Source organism: Callorhinus ursinus, unplaced genomic scaffold (assembly GCF_003265705.2).
Source record: "Callorhinus ursinus isolate GAN/ISIS: 27379988/994484 unplaced genomic scaffold, GSC_fseal_2.0 scaffold77, whole genome shotgun sequence".
Taxonomy (NCBI): Eukaryota; Metazoa; Chordata; class Mammalia; order Carnivora; family Otariidae; genus Callorhinus; species Callorhinus ursinus.
The window spans coordinates 2,344,629-2,361,814 of NW_027397139.1; the positions used below are offsets into that span (position 1 = coordinate 2,344,629).

Here is a 17,186-nt window from a genome sequence, read left to right on the forward strand (position 1 = left end):
GTTATAATTTTTCTAGTACCTCTGTAGTTCCACTTAAAAAAAAAATAAAAGCCTTTAAAGTCTCGCTATATTTGGAATTTATCCTCACACAAGGTGTTAAGAGAGTTTACTGTTCCATGTTTTTCCAGGTGGCTCAGGGTTGTCCCAACTCCACTTTCTGGATAATCTGCTTTCCTCCCCGATTTGAGATGCCACCTTTATCACATACCAGATTCCTGCACGTGGCTGGTCTATTTCTGGACTTTCTGTTCTGTGCCACTCATCTGCCTGATTCTTGCAGCAGGCAAGTCTGTAACTACAAGTAATAACATGTTTCCTTTAAAAGAACAACAATCAGACCTGTGGTCAGGAGGAAGGGAAGATTTCTGTTTCCTGCTCTCTGTTTCTAGGAGCAGAAACCACCATTCCAGGTGGTTTTCTGTGTTCATACCTACCTTTTCTTTTTTAACATCTTATTTTGAAAATTTTCAAGCCTGTGGGAAAAGGTGCAGGCATTCACTGCAGCATTCGGCCCTTAGCCGAGATTCAGCAGCTGCTCACAGACACTTCACCACATTATGTTACGTTTTTACTGAACGTGTATTATCGTGTGCTTGCGTGTGTGTGTGGGGGGGGGCGGGAGAGAGAGAGGGGGCGGGAGAGAGAGGTGCTGCGGGTCATTGCAAGTCAGCTGCAGACATGTTGCCCCTCTGTCCTAATACGTGGGTGTAGCCGGTCCCCCATCATTCCCAGCAGTTCCGTCCCGTGAAGTCTCTGCCAACACAGAGTTCGCGAATACTGAAGCAGGGCTTCTGCAGGAACACAGAGTTGGGTCCCGGTGAGCCTCTGGTCACGACATTTTCAACATGGAGCTTGTGTCACGTGTGTGTGTTTCTGTTCAGACTCTTTGTAAACCATGTGTTGTTGATTCACTAACACTGAACTCAGGGCAGCTGGCGGAAGCTGGTCTAACACGTGTGTTTTCTGAGGCGCGTCACGCACAGCCTTCTCGGCTCAGGAGCCCCAGACCACGGCAGCTCTACCCTCGGGGGCTGCTGTGAACGCTGAAAATCACCGACCGAAAGCCCAGACATTTAAAACGTGTCCCTCAGTCGGCCATGGAAAGGGCCCTTGTCTGTAGTACAAGAAAGAGAGACCTGAAGGCAGAGTGACCTCTGCTGGACACATGGGTGGGAGGTGACAGATTTTTCACTCCCCTGGTGTGTCTATGGGTGACCGCGAAAGGCTCAGGAGTATTGATTTGGGGCTGCAGACGGCCAGTGGGTCAATTTGCAGGTTCGGGATCTGCAAATAAGGAGCAACTATGTATCCTATAAGCAAGGATATTCTCTTCGCTAAGTGCGGGGATCAAGTTTAAGAAGTTTAAATCCGGTCCACAGCCAGGATTCACGTTTTATCAGTTAATCCAAAATTGTCCTGGACGGCAGTCTTTGTCCCGTCGCTGGGATTCAGTCCGGGATCACACTCGGACCTGGGGCAGCAGGTCTCCCGGGGCCCCAACTTGACAAGACCTCCTCCCAGGCAGACGTGCGCTCTGTGGACCCAGCCCCACCACCTGAGGCCTTCCGCCTGAGCCGTTGTGAGTGAGCCACCCCCTGCTCCAGGCCCCTCGGTGCCAGCCCTCTGCCTGCGCCTTCAGGAAGCCCACCTGGTGCTCTCCAGCCTCAGGCCCTGGGCTCTGGTGGGAGGCCTGCGTCTGGCACGGACGCGTGTGTGGCCGTGTTTGTGACGAGAGGCTGGTGCAAGTTCTGGAATCCCCTTTCTCTTTTTCTTGAATGCTGGGGCTTTACAAAACTGTCCGCTGGCCTAAGGCCTGCTGAGTTCTGGATTAGTGGCCACCCTCCCCCCACCCTTTGCAAGGCTTCCTGTTCACCACTCTGGAAACGCGTTTGCTTTGTGCAGTGAGATTGAGGTGGGGGGAGCAGGACAGATCTCAGGGTGGGGGAGGAAGGGTAGGCTGCTGGTCCGGGCTCTGCCCCCGGAGACTGCCCCCTGCCTCCATTCTCGGCACCCCCAGGTGCACCTTCCCCTCCAGCCACACCAGACCCTTTCTTTGCTGTTCCACAAAGGCATCCCGTCCCGTTCCCACAGGACCTTTGCATGTGCTCTCTCCCCCTTGGAGTGCCTTCGCCCTTCACTTCCCTCGCTGGGTCTGCCATTGTGGTAGTTCGTGTGGGCACCTCGCTGTTCTTCCTGGCTGAGTGACAGTCTGTAATACGGATAGAGCGTATTTTGTGTCTCCGTTCGTGTGTTGGTGGACCCTGGGTTGTTTCCACTTTTTGTCTGTTACGGATAGTGTGTCCATGAACATGTGCGGGCAGGTTTTTGTGTGGACGGATGTTGTCATTTCTCTTGGGTGGACACCCAGGAGTGGAAGTGCCGGGTTGTGTGGAGATTCTTCAGTTTAACCTTGTGAAGAACTGCCAGCCTTATCCGCAGCAGCTGCCCCACTTTCCATTCCCACCAGCCGTGCTTGGGGGCTCTGATTACCCTCCATCCTGGACATTACTTGCTCCTGTGTGTCTCTTTGACTCTGGCTGTCCCGGTGGGCATGAAGTGCTTTCACTGCGGTTTTGATCGGTGTTTCCCTGACGATTAGTGATGTGGAGCGTCTTTTCGTGGGCTTGTTGGCTGTTTGTACATCTTCTGTGAAGACATGTCATGTTCAGACCCTTTGCTCATTTCTCATTTGAGTTATTTTTCTTTTTATTGAATTGTAAGTGTTCTTTATGTATTCTAGATACTATTCCCTTCTCAGATCTGTGATTTGCAAATATTCTCTCCCGTGCTGTAGGTTCTCTCTTCACTTTCTTGGTGGTGTCCTTTGATGTGCAAACATTAAAAAATACATATTTTATTTATTTTTAAAGTAGGCCCCATGCCCAACGTGGGGCTTGAATTCACGACCCCAAGATCAAGAGTTGCATGCTCCACCACCAACTGAGCCAGCCAGGCTCCCCAAACGTCTTTAATTTTGAGGAAGTTCAGTTTATTTTCCCTCGGTTGTTGGTGCTTCAGTTGTCACATGCAGCTGACCCATGTGATGGGCCTGACCCATCGTGATAAAGACTTAGGCCTATTTTCTTCTGAGAGCTTTATTGTTGCATCTGTTACGTTGGTTTAGATTTCTCCTGCATTTTGAGTCACTTCTGTGTATGGTCTGAGATAGATTCCAACTTCATTCTCCACGCGTGGAAATCCAGTTGTCCCAGTGCTGTTTGCTGAGACTATTCTTTCCCCTTGGAGTGGTCTTGGCAACTTTGTCGAAATCCATGGACTGTGGACATGTACGTTTACTTCTGGGTTCTCACTGATGTATTCTGGACCACTCCCTGATGTCTTTGTTTGTTTTTATGTGGCAGGATCACACTGTCTTGGTTACTGTGGCTTTGTAGTCAGTTTTGAAATGGGGAAATGTGAGGGGCACCTGGGTGGTTCAGTTGGTTCAGCATCTGACTCGGTTTCGGCTCAGGTCATGATCTTGGGTTCAGGGTCGTGAGATTCAAGCCCTCCGTGCTCAGCGGGGAGTTGGCTTGAGGTTCTTTCTCTCCTTCTGCCCCTCCCCCCGCATTCTCTCTTTTTCTTTAAAATGAATAGATAAATGTTTAAAAAAAAGAAAGGAGGAAATGTGAATCTTCTAACCCTGTTCTGCATTTTATACTTTAACATATTCAGTTTGGCTTGGCTCTTAGTTCCTATCAGTGTAGCTCAGAGCCACCATGTTCTTTCAAACCCGTATAATATGCCACTGTGCACATGCTAGTCACTCATTCCTCTTGCTCATCATCAGCTCGTGATTGAGCACTTACTGTCTGCCAGGCCTGGGGGAAGCCCGTCGCCAGGGGAGCCCCGAAGGAGCATGGGAAGAGGCCAGCACCCGGGGGTCAAGGATTCCCACCCTGTCCCGCTCTCCTGAGCTGCACGGGTGGTGTGGACATTCATTCAGCAAATGGATCAGACTCCAGCCCTGGCCTGGCCTCCAGTCATAGCAGGGGCCAAGGTGCATCCTGGGCTTGCCTCCAGGAAGCCCCCAGTCTGGGAGTGGCTGGAGACAGACCCTCATCTTAACCGGCCACACGTGGGTCCTCACAGTGACAGTGGCAGCAAGGCCTATTCCATCCCTGTCCTCATCTCTTCTTACTCTGTTCCAGCCACTGGGGCCTCTGTGCTGATTCCCCAACTCTGCAGGCACAGTCCTGCCCCAGGACCTTTGCACTGGCTCCTCCTGCCTGGGAGGCTCTGCTGGCTCTAGCATGGCTGGTTCTTCCCCATCTCCTTCCCTCCTTGTGCTTGTGGCTCAGGCTGGAGCCTGACTGCCCGGAATCATATTCATCCATTCCCGCTTTTTCCTGGGTAACCTCAGGCCAGTGACCTGGCTGGCCTCTCGGAGCCTCGGCTAAATGTAGGTAGCCATAGTACCAACCTCAGAGGGCTGTAGGGAGGGTTTGATGAATCACATGTAGGTGCACCGGATGGTGCTGGCCCCACATTCAGCAGAAGTCAGCTCTTTGTCACTGTGTCCACGTTCCTGTTACTTTTCTAGCCGGTCGCGGGAGCCGACTGGAGCGTCAGAGTTGGTGGCTCAGTGGTTAGAGACAAAAAGCAGGCTGTGCCCGGAGGCTCCTGCTCCCCCATTTGCCTCCTGAGCCAAGCCCTTAGTGCCCTGGGCCCCAGACCTTGTCGTGACTCCCGTTGTCACCACCAGGGAGAAGGGAGCAGGTGCTGGTGGCCCTGCCCCGTGCCCGGCACAGGCCTCCCTGAGCCGTAGCAGTGAAGCAAGACGTGACTCCTGCCTCAGGAGGCTCCTGGCCTCTAAGAGAGCAGCCCCTGGAGGACCAAAGTCATAAAGAGAAGGTTTGAACTGAGCAGGGGTAGGAATTATGGTAGGGGGTTGGAGAATGGGTTAGGGAGCCATCTCAGCCAGGCGTGCAGGGAGGGTCTCTCTGAGGAGACTTTTGATCCAGGCCTGAATGGTGAAATGGGGAAGAGCATCCTAATCAGAGAAGTGTGTGCAAAGGCCCTGGGGCAGGACTGTGCCTGGCACATGTGAAGAACAGTGAGGAAGCCGTGTGGCAGGAGCGCAGTGAGTAAGGGCAGAAAAGGTGGAGGGGAAGGCAGGGAGGCCTTCTGTGTAGACATCCCCCACACCACTGTCCTCATCTGAGCTCAGGGGCCCTGTGGAAACCCCAAGCGTATCAGGTAGCTATTGCTGTGAAATAAATTACCCCAAAATGTAGTGGCTTTAGACAGTGGCACACATCTACCATCTCACGGTGTCTGTGTGTCCAGAACCCGGGGGTGGCCGAGCTGGAGCGTTGCGGCGCGGGGTCTCAGATCATGGTGTCTGTGTGTCCGGAACCCGGGGGGGGCTGAGCTGGGGGGCTTCAGCACGGGGTCTCAGATCATGGTGTCTGTGTGTCCGGAACCCGGGGGGGGGCTGAGCTGGGTGGCTTCAGCACGGGGTCTCAGATCAGGGTGCAGGCAAGCCTCCTGCCTCATCTGAAGGCTCGACCCGGGCTGGAGGAGCTGCTCCTGAGCTGCTCCCTCATGTGGCTGGTAGCAGTTGGCCTCGGTTTCCCAGGCCATTTACATGTCCTCACAGCATGGTGACCACTTGTCCCCCAGAGAGCAATCCAAGAGCAAGGGAACACGGCAGTGTCTGACCTGTGTCGGGACTCACATGCTCTCACTTCAGCCGCACCCTGTCGGTCACACCCACAGCTGCTACGGAAGCGTGTGGATACCAGGGGGCTGGGCCCACCGGAGCCCATTCTGGAGGCTGGCCACCCCAGCGGGCAGCTCACTTGGCTTCGGAGCCTCCCTCTCTCATCTGCAGAATGGGGCAGTTGTGGTCTTCTCCCCACAGGGTGGAACGCGGCACGAGCAAGAGCTTGAGCTGAGCAGCCAGCCCATGCCTGATGCCAAGGGACCCTCAAGGTGCAGGGGCCCCTGTGGTAATCCCAGAGCCCAGCGGGCGTCAGGGCCCTGGTTCCAGCCTGGCTCTCTGCCAGCTTACTGGCCCTGCCCCACTCAGCCTCCATGTAAAACAAATCCAGGCCCTAGGATTCTGGAAGTGTAGACCCGCCCTGCTGGGGAGGCTGGCCCACACTGGGAAATTATTGCCATGTTGAGAGAACGCCCAGCCCCAGGTTCCTACTGTTCGCCTAGAGCCTGACGGGCAGACACCTGCATGAGTGATGAGCCCCCGGGCCGAGGGGGGCCTCCAGCTGAGCAGCCCTGGCTTGCCTCGGTGGCTCCTGGCATTTTAGAATTCAAGCGCAGTGTTGCAGCCCAGCCCTGGCTTCCGGGGAGTAAAAATATACCTGGGAAGAAAACTGGGCCAAGAAACCTCACACGTTGGGCCTGAGACAGCGCGTGATCTTCCATCGGGCACCTGCTGGGGCTGGGCTCCTGTGCTCCTGCCCCCCTGTCCTCAGATCTGGCTCGTCCACAGGCCCCTTCCCCTGTGGAGGTCTGCGGTTGCATGTCCAGCGTTGGCCACCTGGTGTCCCCTTGAGGAGCCCCCATCCCCCACACCTAGGCAGGGTGCTGCTGGCTCCAGGGCTGGGTGGGGACCCAGGCCTCAGGCTCCTGACCTGCGCCCTGCCCTGGGACTTTACAGGGGACAATCAGGCACCTGCGGGGGGGTGGGCAGGGTGTGCTGGGAGGACAGCAGCCCTGACAGGTGGCCCCCAGGTGCAGCCAGACTTGAAGCTCATCACACCTCTTCCGTTAGGTCAGGGCTTGGCAAGCTTTCTGTGAAGGGCCGGATGGTCTCTGTTCTAAGTGTTCAGTTCTGCCCATTGTAGTGCAAAAGTCATGGTAGAGATTCGTACATGAGTGGGCATGGCTATGTGTCAATAAAACTTTATTTATAAAACAGACTGTGGGGTTGGTGTGCAGGGCACAGTTGGCTGGCCTGAGTTATATTCTCTCTCTCAAATAAAATCTTTTAAAGGGGGAGAGGTGCCTGGGTGGCTCAGTCAAGCGTCCAACTCTTGGTTTTGGCTCAGGTCGTGATCTCTGGGTTTCAGATCGAGCCCTGTGTCAGGCTCCATGCTCAGCGGGGAGTCTGCTTCTCCCTCTGCCTCTGCCCCTCCCCTTCAGCTCACTCTTGCTTTCCCCAGTTAATAAATAAAATCTTTTTTTTTAAATAAATAAATAAAATCTTAAAAAAAAATATTCCTCCAGGCGCCTGGGTGGCTCAGTCAGTCACGCGTCTGCCTTCAGCTCAGGTCCTGGTCCCAGAACCCTGGGATGTTGCCTCTGCCTCTGCCCCTCCCCCTGGTCACGAGCGCTCTCGCTCACTCTCTCTCTGTATTTCTCTGTCTCAAATGAATAAATAAAATCTTAAAAAAAAATTCCTCTCCACACACACCTTTGTTCTTCCAGCGGTGTGAGTTAGGCTGCTGTCTGAACGTAAAACACCCTAATTCCACTTCTTTGAGGCTCAGTTTCCCTCTCTGAAGAAGAGAGATGAGAGGCATTGCCCAGGACAGGCCTGGTGGGAAGCTCATGGCCTTGCTGGGCATTCAGCCCTTCATCAGATGTTCAGCTCAGGGAACATGTGAGAGCTCCTTTCCCCATGCTCTTCCCCTGAGGCTCCCGGCGGTGCTTACCCGCAGCCACCTCCACGCAGCCCGCCAGGGTTTCTCACTCCGCCATGCACACTGAGGTCGGCTCTGTGCCTGGGAGCTGGTATGGGGGTCACTGAGGGAGACGAGGAAGTGGCCTGTTCTCCGGAGCTCTCAGTGGAGCCAGGAGGGCCCTGAAGGTGGCGTGGCATGGGTTCCAGAGGGAGCTGCCAGGAGAGGCTAGGCGTGGAATCCCTGGGTCCCGGGATGGGCACGGGGAAGGCATCCACTGAGCAGAGAGGAGGTGGGAAGGAGATGTGCCGGCGTGCATGGCCCAGGGTCCGGGGCGTGAAGGAACCTGAGCAGCGGAGGACCCAACAGGCTGGGGTGGGGGGTGGGCACTGGCGGGTGACCGCTTGAGTGGCTAGGTCTGGGGCCCCAGTGTCTGAATCCATGAAAGAGGAGCAGTCTCTGTGTGCCCCTGTGATGGTGTGGGTGACCCCGCGCAGAGCGTGCACTGCATGCCACGAGCTTGGCAGAGGTGGCCGGCTTGGAGGGCGCATGATCAGGAGCGTCTGTGCCGGGGGCAGTGAGGCAGAGCGGAAAGTCAGCAAATGCAGGGGGAGCGATATGGAGCTCTCATGCTGGGCCCAATACACAGGGTGGTGGTGGTCACACAGGTGACCAGATGGCTGCAGGACACCGGGCCGGGGGCTTGGGAGCACCGTCGGGAGCAGCAACTCGGCCTGGAGGGTCCGGGAAAGCCGCAGAAGGGCTTGGCGAGGAAGTGTCCGGTTGCTCATGAGGACAGGTCAGCTTGGGCTGCCTTGAGCCAACCTGGGAGCCAGCCCTTGTGGGCGGAGTGAGTCTGTGGGGTCCCTGGGACCCCCTGCAGCTCTGCTGCCTAGAACTGGGCCAGACCTCTGAGCCTCAGTCTCCCCAGCTGTACAGTGGGTCCAGTGACCGTTGCCTTCCGTGAGTGTTAGAGGTTGGATGTGGCTTTCAGGATGCCAGCCCAGCACTGGGAATGTGTGTGCTGTAGCTCTTTGCTATGGGGAACTGCAAGCAAAAGTAGACAGGATACTACAGTTAGATATGTTTTTTATCCTGGAATGTTTTAAATACCTAGAGAATACTGACACCCACATCCTACCCGCCCCCTGTCATCCCACACACCCCCGCAGCGGCTCCGGAGTCCGTGCCCCCACCGCACACCCCCGCAGCGGCTCCGGAGTCCGTGCCCCCACCGCACACCCCCGCAGCGGCTCCGGAGTCCGTCCTGGGCACTGTGGACACAGGGCCAGGTCATTCTGTGGGGGCGTCCTGAGCACTCTGGGGGGCTGAGCAGCATCCTGGACCCCACCCCCTCCATGCCAGGAGCCCCCCAAGTGTGACAACCACAGATGTCCCCAGATGGGGCAGGGCTGCCCTGGGTGAGAGCCACCTTTATGTTACTCCCCTCCACCCAGGTCACTGTCCCTGCCTCCGGGCCTCCACTGGTCCTTCACGGGAGATATTTGCTGACCCCTGACTGAAGGGGTAAACAAGAAAAGATCTATTTAACCTGCTGGTGTCTTTTATGTTATGTTGTGCTTTTCTGGGTGCTTAAAATCTTCTGTTACTAAGCATCATGTTTAGACAATGCCAGACCCTCCGTAGCATTTCATCCCCACAGCGGGGCCCAGCAAGCAGGAAATGCTCAGTGCTCACAGTTAGGAATGAGCGAGGGAGGGAGGGAAGGAACAGAATATTCTTTGGGAAATTGGTTGTTAGGGAAAATTTGTAATTCCTTCCCTGACACCATTCCCTGTTCTAGGGGGCTCAGAGTGAAAAATGCAAACCTGTGAGAGGGAAAAACTATCCAAGAGGAAGAAAACAGCTTTGCGAATCCCAAAGCCTTGGTTTGAGGCTTGCCCTCTGTTTTGAAGTTCTAGGCTGTTGCCGGAGTCCTGCTGCTGCCGAGGCCCTGCGTGGTTGCCCAGAGCCACGGGGAGTGTTCTCCTCCGAGTGTGGGGTCAGAGCCGGGTTGGGTTTCCCTCGTGCCCGTGGGGGCAGGGGGCTGGGGGCTAGCCCAGCCCTGCTTTGGACAGGGGCAGCGTTTCCCCCGGTGTCTCCAGTCCTTGACAGAGACGTGGATTGAGCACCTACTATGTGCGGGACACTGTTCTCTGCACTGCCACCTCCGTGCATCATCCTGCGTGTGTGCCCCGCCCTGGGCACCTGGCCACATCCGAGTGTCCCTCCTCCGTGGCCCCTGTCTCGGTGATGGGCCCACTGTGGGCCTGATCCTCCCCCCTTGCAGCTGGGTATCTCCCTGTCCTGGCTGTCAGCCCTCCGGGGTCTTCCCCAAATCCATGCCCACCGCTCCATTCGACCTGTGGTGGCTGCGCTCGGACCGCGTGCCAGGACTGGGCCAGGCCGTGGGGAAGCAGCGTCAGCAAGACAGTCCTGGTCTCTGCTCTGCTGGTAAGGAGCAAGGCGGCAAAGCAGTTAGCTTTAGACAGTGACGTGTGTCATGAATAAATAAAACAGGCATGGTAGAGGTTGGGAGGAGGTTAGGGGTGGGAAGGGACAGTCCCCCTGGGAGGTGACATTCAAGCCGAGACCTGAGTGATGGAGGAAAGCAGCCTGCCACGGGGAGATGGAGGGAGAGTGCATTCCAGGCACAGGGCACGGTGAATGCCAAGGCCCTGAGGTGGGAACGTGCCTTCTGGAAGGTATGCTGAGTGAATGTGCGTGGCACATTCGCTCACCATGGCACACTGCCTTGCACACTGGTGCTCCGTAATGTCTGCTGTTTCCCGTGTGATCACTCACATTCCTCGGGCAGAAGCCACTCAGAAAACGCGTTTCTCCTAAGCTTGAAAACACCTGGCAGCTGAAGTCAAAATTCACCTTTAACCTGGAGGGAAAAGTGTGCAGACAAAGAAAATTTTCAGCTGTACAGAAAAGCTGAAAGAACGGGGCAGTGGGCGCTCACTCCATACCACTTGGACCCTGCCGTTGACATTGGCTGTGCTCACTTCATGCATCGCCTCCCTGACCTCCCTCCACCCACCTGTCCCCCCACATCCCCTCCCCGCTCTGGGGATTTAGTGCCCCTGGAGGACAGGGGATCTTCCCAGCGTCTGTTCATTGGAAAGGGCCATCGACATTTGACAGATAAACATTAATCCAAGCATGAAACTAGGGAGAGGCAGCCACATAAAGAGCAGGGGGTGGGTGCAAAGGGCAGAAACTCCCAAATTCAGCCTCAGCACTCGTGCCGCGTGACCTCGGGTAAGTCACCGGCCACCTGCTCTGCTCTGGTTAGTTCTAACGGTTGGCAAGTTGGTTCTCCCGGGTTTTCTAAAATGTTGTCTTTCTTTCCAACTTCCGTTCCTTCTCTTTTCTTGTCTTACCGCACTGGCCGGCATCCCCACGGCAGTGGTGGCTCTCGGCTGCACTCCTCTTGGGGGGAGCGTCGCGTGCTTGCCGTGGCTTTTCGCTTTATTCTGTCTTCAAGCAAAGCAGTTCTTCTCCCCCATCAGCCCATTTCTGTTTGCTTCTCTAGTTTCTAATAGTTTTCAGGCATGAAATTTGTGTTGAATTTTGTCGAATGCCTTTCTGGATTCTGAGATGTGATCATAGGGTTTTTTTCACTTTCGACCTGGGTGAGTATCTTCAACCCCGTTTCGCTGCCTGTAGAATGGTGGTCGCAGAATGAGATAGTTAAGTCCGGTGGTGCCTGGCCCCTCTGGCCTCCGTGTGGGGGATGGCGTGACCTGGGCCTCTTGTACTGTCACTTTGCAGCGCTGCCTGCCAGAAGGAGTGGAGCCTGGAGAACGTTCTGGATGGTGCGCATCGTTGGGCAGTGGTTTTGCAGCTAAAGGGATTTGTTTTTGAGATGTGTTTACATACCATAAAATTCACTCTCTTGGGGGTGCCTGGGTGGCTCAGTCGGTTGAGCGTTCCGACTCTTGATTTGGCTCAGGTCAAGATCTCAGGGACGTGGGATCGAGCCCCATGTGGGGCTCCGTGCTCAGCAGAGAGTCCACTTGGGATTCTCTCTCCCTCTGCCCCTCCCCCAGTTCATGCGCTCTCTTGCTCTCTTTCTCTCTCTGTCTAAAGTAAATAAATAAATCTTAAAAAAAAATTCACCCTCTTAAAGTACACGATTCCGTGGGTTTTACTACATTCGCTATGTTGTGCCACCATCACCACTGTCTAGTTGGAGAATATTCTATCACCCCAAAGGAAACCCCGTCCCCATCAGCGGTCAGTCCCCATCCCCCCAGCCCCCAGCCCCCACGAGCCCCCTTCCCGTCCGCGGATGAGCCTATTCCGGACGTGTCACCCACGTGGACGCACACCCCGTGTGGCCTTCTGTGTCTGGTTCCCTCCCTGAGCGTCGTGGGCTCGGGGTCAGTTCCCGGGGCAGCATGTGTCTGCACCTCATTATTTGTATGACTGAATAATCCAGCCTTTGAATATATTCAGTGCTTTTTTGAAAGTAAGGAATTTGAGGTGAACAGAGGAGTCAAAGCTCTATTTCCTTCCTCCGTCCCCGAAGAAGTCCTTGGTAATAGATCCTTACATTCCTTTTAGAAACGCTCTCCACACGTCGGTGCGGTACCCGCTTCCTCAGCTGTAGCTGCCTAACAGACCACCCCAGGGCTTAGTGCTTGAGAAAACAGCTGCGTGTTTGCTTGTGACTCTGCCCCTGGCTCGACTTCGGCTGGCAGTCCTTCTGTGGCCTCGCCTGGGGTCACACGGCCGTGGTCAGCAGGCGGCAGGAAACCCAAGAGGCTCCCGCACCCTGGTCCTGCACCTCAGCTGGGGGCTGCCCGCCTGTCTCCGGAGCCCCGGGGCTCAGGGTTCCCGGAGGGCGGAATCGGAGGCCGCCAGCCTTGCCTGCGCCCTGCGGTTCCTTTGGCGGCACTCTGCTGCTCAGAGCATCACGTGGCTGCAGAGAACCGGCTGTCTTCACTCAGCCACGGGAGCCTTTCTTCCTGTTTGGAGAGAGGATTTGCAAGTGTGGCTCCTGCGCGTCCTGGCGGGCCAAGGCTGACCGGGGCTGAGGGTTGGCATTGCCCCCCAGGGGTTCCCAGCGTCTCCGCAGGCTGCCCGCAGGGCTCTGCTGCAGAGGCCTATGCTGCGGGAGGCCCAGGGCAGCCCGATCATTCCAGCTAATCAGGGAAGTGTGTGCGGCTGGGCCTCAGCACCACTTCCTGGCTTCTCGGGGCTGCTGGCCCTGTCTGCCATGGCCTTGTGCTTTCTCGTTGGCTCTGAGTCACGGGGAGCCGGCACCCTTCCTGGGCACTAGGCAGTCCTGCTCTGGGCAGGGGCCCCACCCTGCACGGAGCTGACAGGTCTCATGCCCCTTGTGTCCGGTGGGGAGTCCCTGTATGCAGAGAGCTCTGAAGGTGTCTGTCACGGGGTGACTGAGCAGACCTGCTCTCCCGGTAGTGGGGGAGACATAACATGGAGGCACCGGGTGCTGCCGAGTGCCTGGGAGACCCAGAAGGCCCAGGAGGTGAGGAGAGTGACCTCAGAGGGGCTGTTTTGGGCGAAGTGGTTGGAGGACACCTCAGAGGGGGTGACCTTTGAATCAGGTCTTGGATGAATTAAGTTAGCAAACCCTGCAAGTGTCTCGGGAGTGGTGTTTCGGGGGGGGCAACCTGTGCAAAGGTCCTGGGGCAGGGCCCTGCTTGGCATGTTGGAGGAACAGCGAGGAGGCCTGTGTGGCTGGAGCAGAGTGGGGGAGAGGGAGGGCAGGGAGGGGACAGGGGCGGGTCCTGCAGGGCTTGGGGACCTCAGGGAGGACTTGGGCTTTTCTCCCAGGGAGGAGGGAGTCCTGGAGGGCTATGGGCGGAGCAGGGCGGGACCTGACTGGGGTGATCATGGGCGCCCTCTGGTGGCCGCTGCGGGAAGAAGAACGGACTGGGGGTGAGGGCAGGACTGGGGACCAGGGTGGAGGGGACTGTGCTGGTCCAGGTTGGGGGCAGTGGGCAGATTTTGGATGGATTGTAAAGGTACAGGTGGCTGATTCTGCTGAAAGACAGAGGGGCCTTACCGGCCCCTCCCTGGGTCCCCACAGTCCTTCCTGAGCCCCGTCCTCCCTCAGTTTCCACATCAAACAAACGTGGAGGAGCAGCTCCTGCTGAAGCTCACATGCGTGCACAGGGGAGAGGAAAGGGTGTCTGTCTATCCATCCATCAGTCAGTCAACAAACGTTGGTAGGTGCCTGCTAAGGGCAGGTCCAGCCCTGAGGGAGGAGGCCCCTCTCCCGTGGGTAGGACAGATGTTGGTGTCGTTGTCGCCCGGAGGGGCAGGACAGGGTCTGCAGGGTGGGGCAGCAGTCCGATGGTGGCACGGGGTGGTGGGCTAGGGAGGGGGCCCAGCTCTGGAGCCCTAGCTTTGGTCACCCACAGGGGCACAGAGAGACCAGAGGAAAGCTGCTCAGAGAGGTGGAGGGACTTGCCTGAGGTCACACAGTGGTGGGCCGCAGGGGCTAGCTCAGAGGTTAGGGAGCAGGGGAGGCAGGGGATGGCCCCCTCCCCCAGAACGGTCTGGGCCCTGGCTGCCCCGTGCCTTCCGCCCAGCGGCTGGCACAGCTGTGCCCTGCCCAGGGCGGGTCTTGGCCCAGTGTGGCACACTCTCTCCCTCCCCAGGCTATTTTTAAAACTTAATTTCCTCAAAAATGGGGTGGCTCATTCAGAAGAGAATGGGTCACATCTTGGGCTGGGAGGAGCTCGTCATGGCGTGGCCTCCTTGGGCCTGGCCTGGCTGATGGGAGCATAGGGCAGGGCCATGGGACCTCCACAGCCCACCCGCCCTGAGCAGCCACCAGCCTCTGAAGATGCACGAAGGCCCTCGAGGGCCCAGGGCCACGGTGTTTGAGGGAGCAAGGGGGTCGCTCACGGGCATCATGCTGCAGCCTCCCTGGCACGGAGCCCAGGATTTTCCAGGTGGGAGGATGCGTCTCTCCCTTTTATTAGCCAGCGTGTGAGTCGGGCAGGAGTGTGGCTGTTGCAGGGACCCTGGGCACGAAGCAGGTGACTTGAGGGGTCCCAGGGCAGGGCAGACCCGGGCAGGACCTCATATCAGATGCTGGTGTTGGTGTGGCCCGAGCACGCAGGGTGAGCGCGGCTCCCCCCGACAAGCTGGGAGAACTGGGAAGCAGGTGGAACTGTTTGTGGGGGGAGGCCTGGACCTCGGGGCTGGGGCTGCTCGGGCAGAGAGCCGCAGGGTGAAGGGCTGGGAGCTGCAGAGGTCACGGGTAGGCACGGTTGGGTGAGCTTCGGGCCCAGTGGCCCCAGGCTGGCCAGGAAGGGGGAATGCCAGGGGCCCCCAAGCCAAGTCTAGAATGTTCTGTCTACTGCCGGCTTCTTTCCTTCTCCTTCCCCCCCCCACACCCCAGACGTAAAACCAGCAAATGTTATGTCAGCTTCCTAGCGTCTTCTACCTGGTTGCCTCGGGCTAAGCCTCAGGATGGGCCCAGGTTCATCCCTGACACCAGGGCGCCCAGGTTGGGAAGTCCCACACCCACACCCATCTGTGGGTGGGCGCCTAGGGCCTTGGGTAAGTGACCCGTGTGGGCTCTGACCTCTGGCTGGGTGTCCTCTGGTGGGCCCCGCGGCCGTGACCCTGGCATCAGGCAGTCACCCACCCAGCGTGTTTCTCTGCCTGGGCCATCGCCGGCATCTGGCTGAGGCACAGGGCAGTGGTGGTTACGGCTGACAGAGGACACCCATCCCCCACCCTGCCGACGCCAGGCTTACCCACGGTTCACAGTCCTCTTGGGTTCGTTTTTTCCATAAGTACGATTCATACACCATAATTCACACTTCTGAGCTTACAATTCAGTGTTTCATGTATTCACAATGTGGTGCACAGGACCACACTGATTCTAGAACATTCTCATCTCCCTAAAGGAAGCCCCATTCCCATTAGCAGTCACTCCCCAGTCCCCAGCCTCTGGCCCTGTCTGGTGTGAGAAGTGGAGCAGGTCCCTCCTCTGCTGGGCTGAGACTGACCCCGGCCCCCTCACCTGGGACTCCTGCTCCCCCAGCTCCGTGGTGCCTCCCCCGGTGCCCGGGCTGGGTCCTCGGGCCGCTCCCCTCCCGGGCACAGCCTCGTCCACCCCCCACCCCCGTCTACGGCAGGATGACACCCACAGTCCTGTCTCCAGCCGGGCCCTCCCCTGAGCTCCAGACTCGGGGGGCTCTTTGCGGGGGGCTCCCGGGCGTCTGACACTCAGCTCGACCATGCTGCACCCGACTGCCCCCACACCGGCTCCTGCCTGGTCGCTCATCTCGGCCGAGGCCACTCTGTCCTCTGTTAACTGCTCCGCTCAGGATCCTTAGTCATTCTCCCTTCGTCCTCTAGCTGCCCTAGTCCCCTGTCGTAGTGTCAGACCTGTCCGGAATCGGCCCACCCCTCTCCCTCCTCTGCCTCCACCTGGTCCAGCCCATCGTCTCCCGCCGGGACCAGAACCGCCAGAACAGCCCCCTCCACGCCCGTCCCAGGCCGCCGCCTTCACTGCCGCTCCCCCGTCCGTCCTCCCCGCAGCGGCCACCAGAGGGCGCCTGTGAGCAGTCGAGTCAGGTCGGCCCTCCTCTGCGCACAGCCCTCCGGGGCTCCCACCTCCCTGGGTCCCACCTCCTGACCCCTCCCCCCAGGTCATCCTCCTGGCTCCCACTCCCCTGTGCAGGCCCTTCTCTGGCCCCAGCCCCGACTGTGAGCCCTTGAGGGTGAGGGCCGTGTCTGCCCTGGTCTCCCCTGTCTTCCCGCCAGCCTGACACGAGACCCCCAGTGTATGAGCTTGTGACACAGCAGCACAGCTCCGCCTATCACCATACACGTTTGTTAGCACACTCTGGCCGTCACAAGCCTAAAATGGGTCTCACTGGGCTAAAACCCCGGGGCAGGCAGGGCTGGTCCCCCCGGGGCCCCCGGGAGACCCAGCTCCGGCCTCTTCCTGGCCCGCAGCCCCCCTCCATCCTCACCGCCAGCAGCGCGGGGTCCGCCCATCTCTGGGACTCCCACCCTCTGCCTCCCTCTCGTGAGGACGCCGGGCCCCCGGGAACCCAGGGTCACCCCCTCCTCGGGGGCCGTGACTTGCCCACCCCTGCATGGCCCGTCATCCGCAGGGGGCAGGGCATATCTGCCGTCCACACTCATTGGACAGATAATCCTCAGCAGAAGCCTGCGTTCCGGGTGAGCATGCTAAGGCTCAGAGAGGTCAGTGTTTGGCCTTCTCATGGGGAGCTGGGATTGGAGGGAAGGGTCCTGAGAGACAAAAACTACCTGCTGCCTCCCTCCCTGTGAGCCTCTTTCCATGGTGAGCAGCTCTCCCCGGAGACTGTGTGGGCAGGAGCCAGGGAGTCGTGGCTCCAGCCCCAGGCACTGGGCCCCTTCCCACTGACCCCATGGGTCGCCTGACTTCCCCTTGGCCTGAGCATCTGCTGGTTAAGCCCTGCTTCCTCCCGCGGGTGTAGACAGCACTTTGTCAATTCAGCCAGTCATTCGCCGCTGGGGACCTGACGTCTTTGGGGTCAGTGGTGGGTCAGCATCCTTGCCCACTTCCCACCCCGGGTCCTCGAGTCCCTCCGTAGGGGCGCAGGGAGC

At 58.0% G+C, this 17,186-nt stretch overlaps 1 protein-coding gene across 10 annotated transcripts in view; it reads left to right on the forward strand.

The window, feature by feature from the left end:
- PIP5K1C (phosphatidylinositol-4-phosphate 5-kinase type 1 gamma) overlaps positions 1-17,186 on the forward strand; it is a 51,837-nt gene that overhangs the window by 6,544 nt on the left and 28,107 nt on the right. Inside the window, exons 1-2 of one of the 10 annotated variants that reach the window (XM_073887243.1) lie at positions 11,905-13,089; positions 13,654-13,792. The exons of 3 other annotated variants lie outside the window; for them this stretch is intronic. In XM_073887243.1, the coding sequence (XP_073743344.1) occupies positions 12,931-13,089; positions 13,654-13,792 (298 nt within the window). In that variant the 5' untranslated portion in view covers positions 11,905-12,930. Of the gene's footprint in view, positions 1-11,904; positions 13,090-13,653; positions 13,793-16,081; positions 16,164-16,194; positions 16,776-17,186 lie in introns of those variants that run through there. 6 more of the 10 variants (XM_073887244.1, XM_073887245.1, XM_073887246.1 and 3 more) reach the window with 6 other exon arrangements.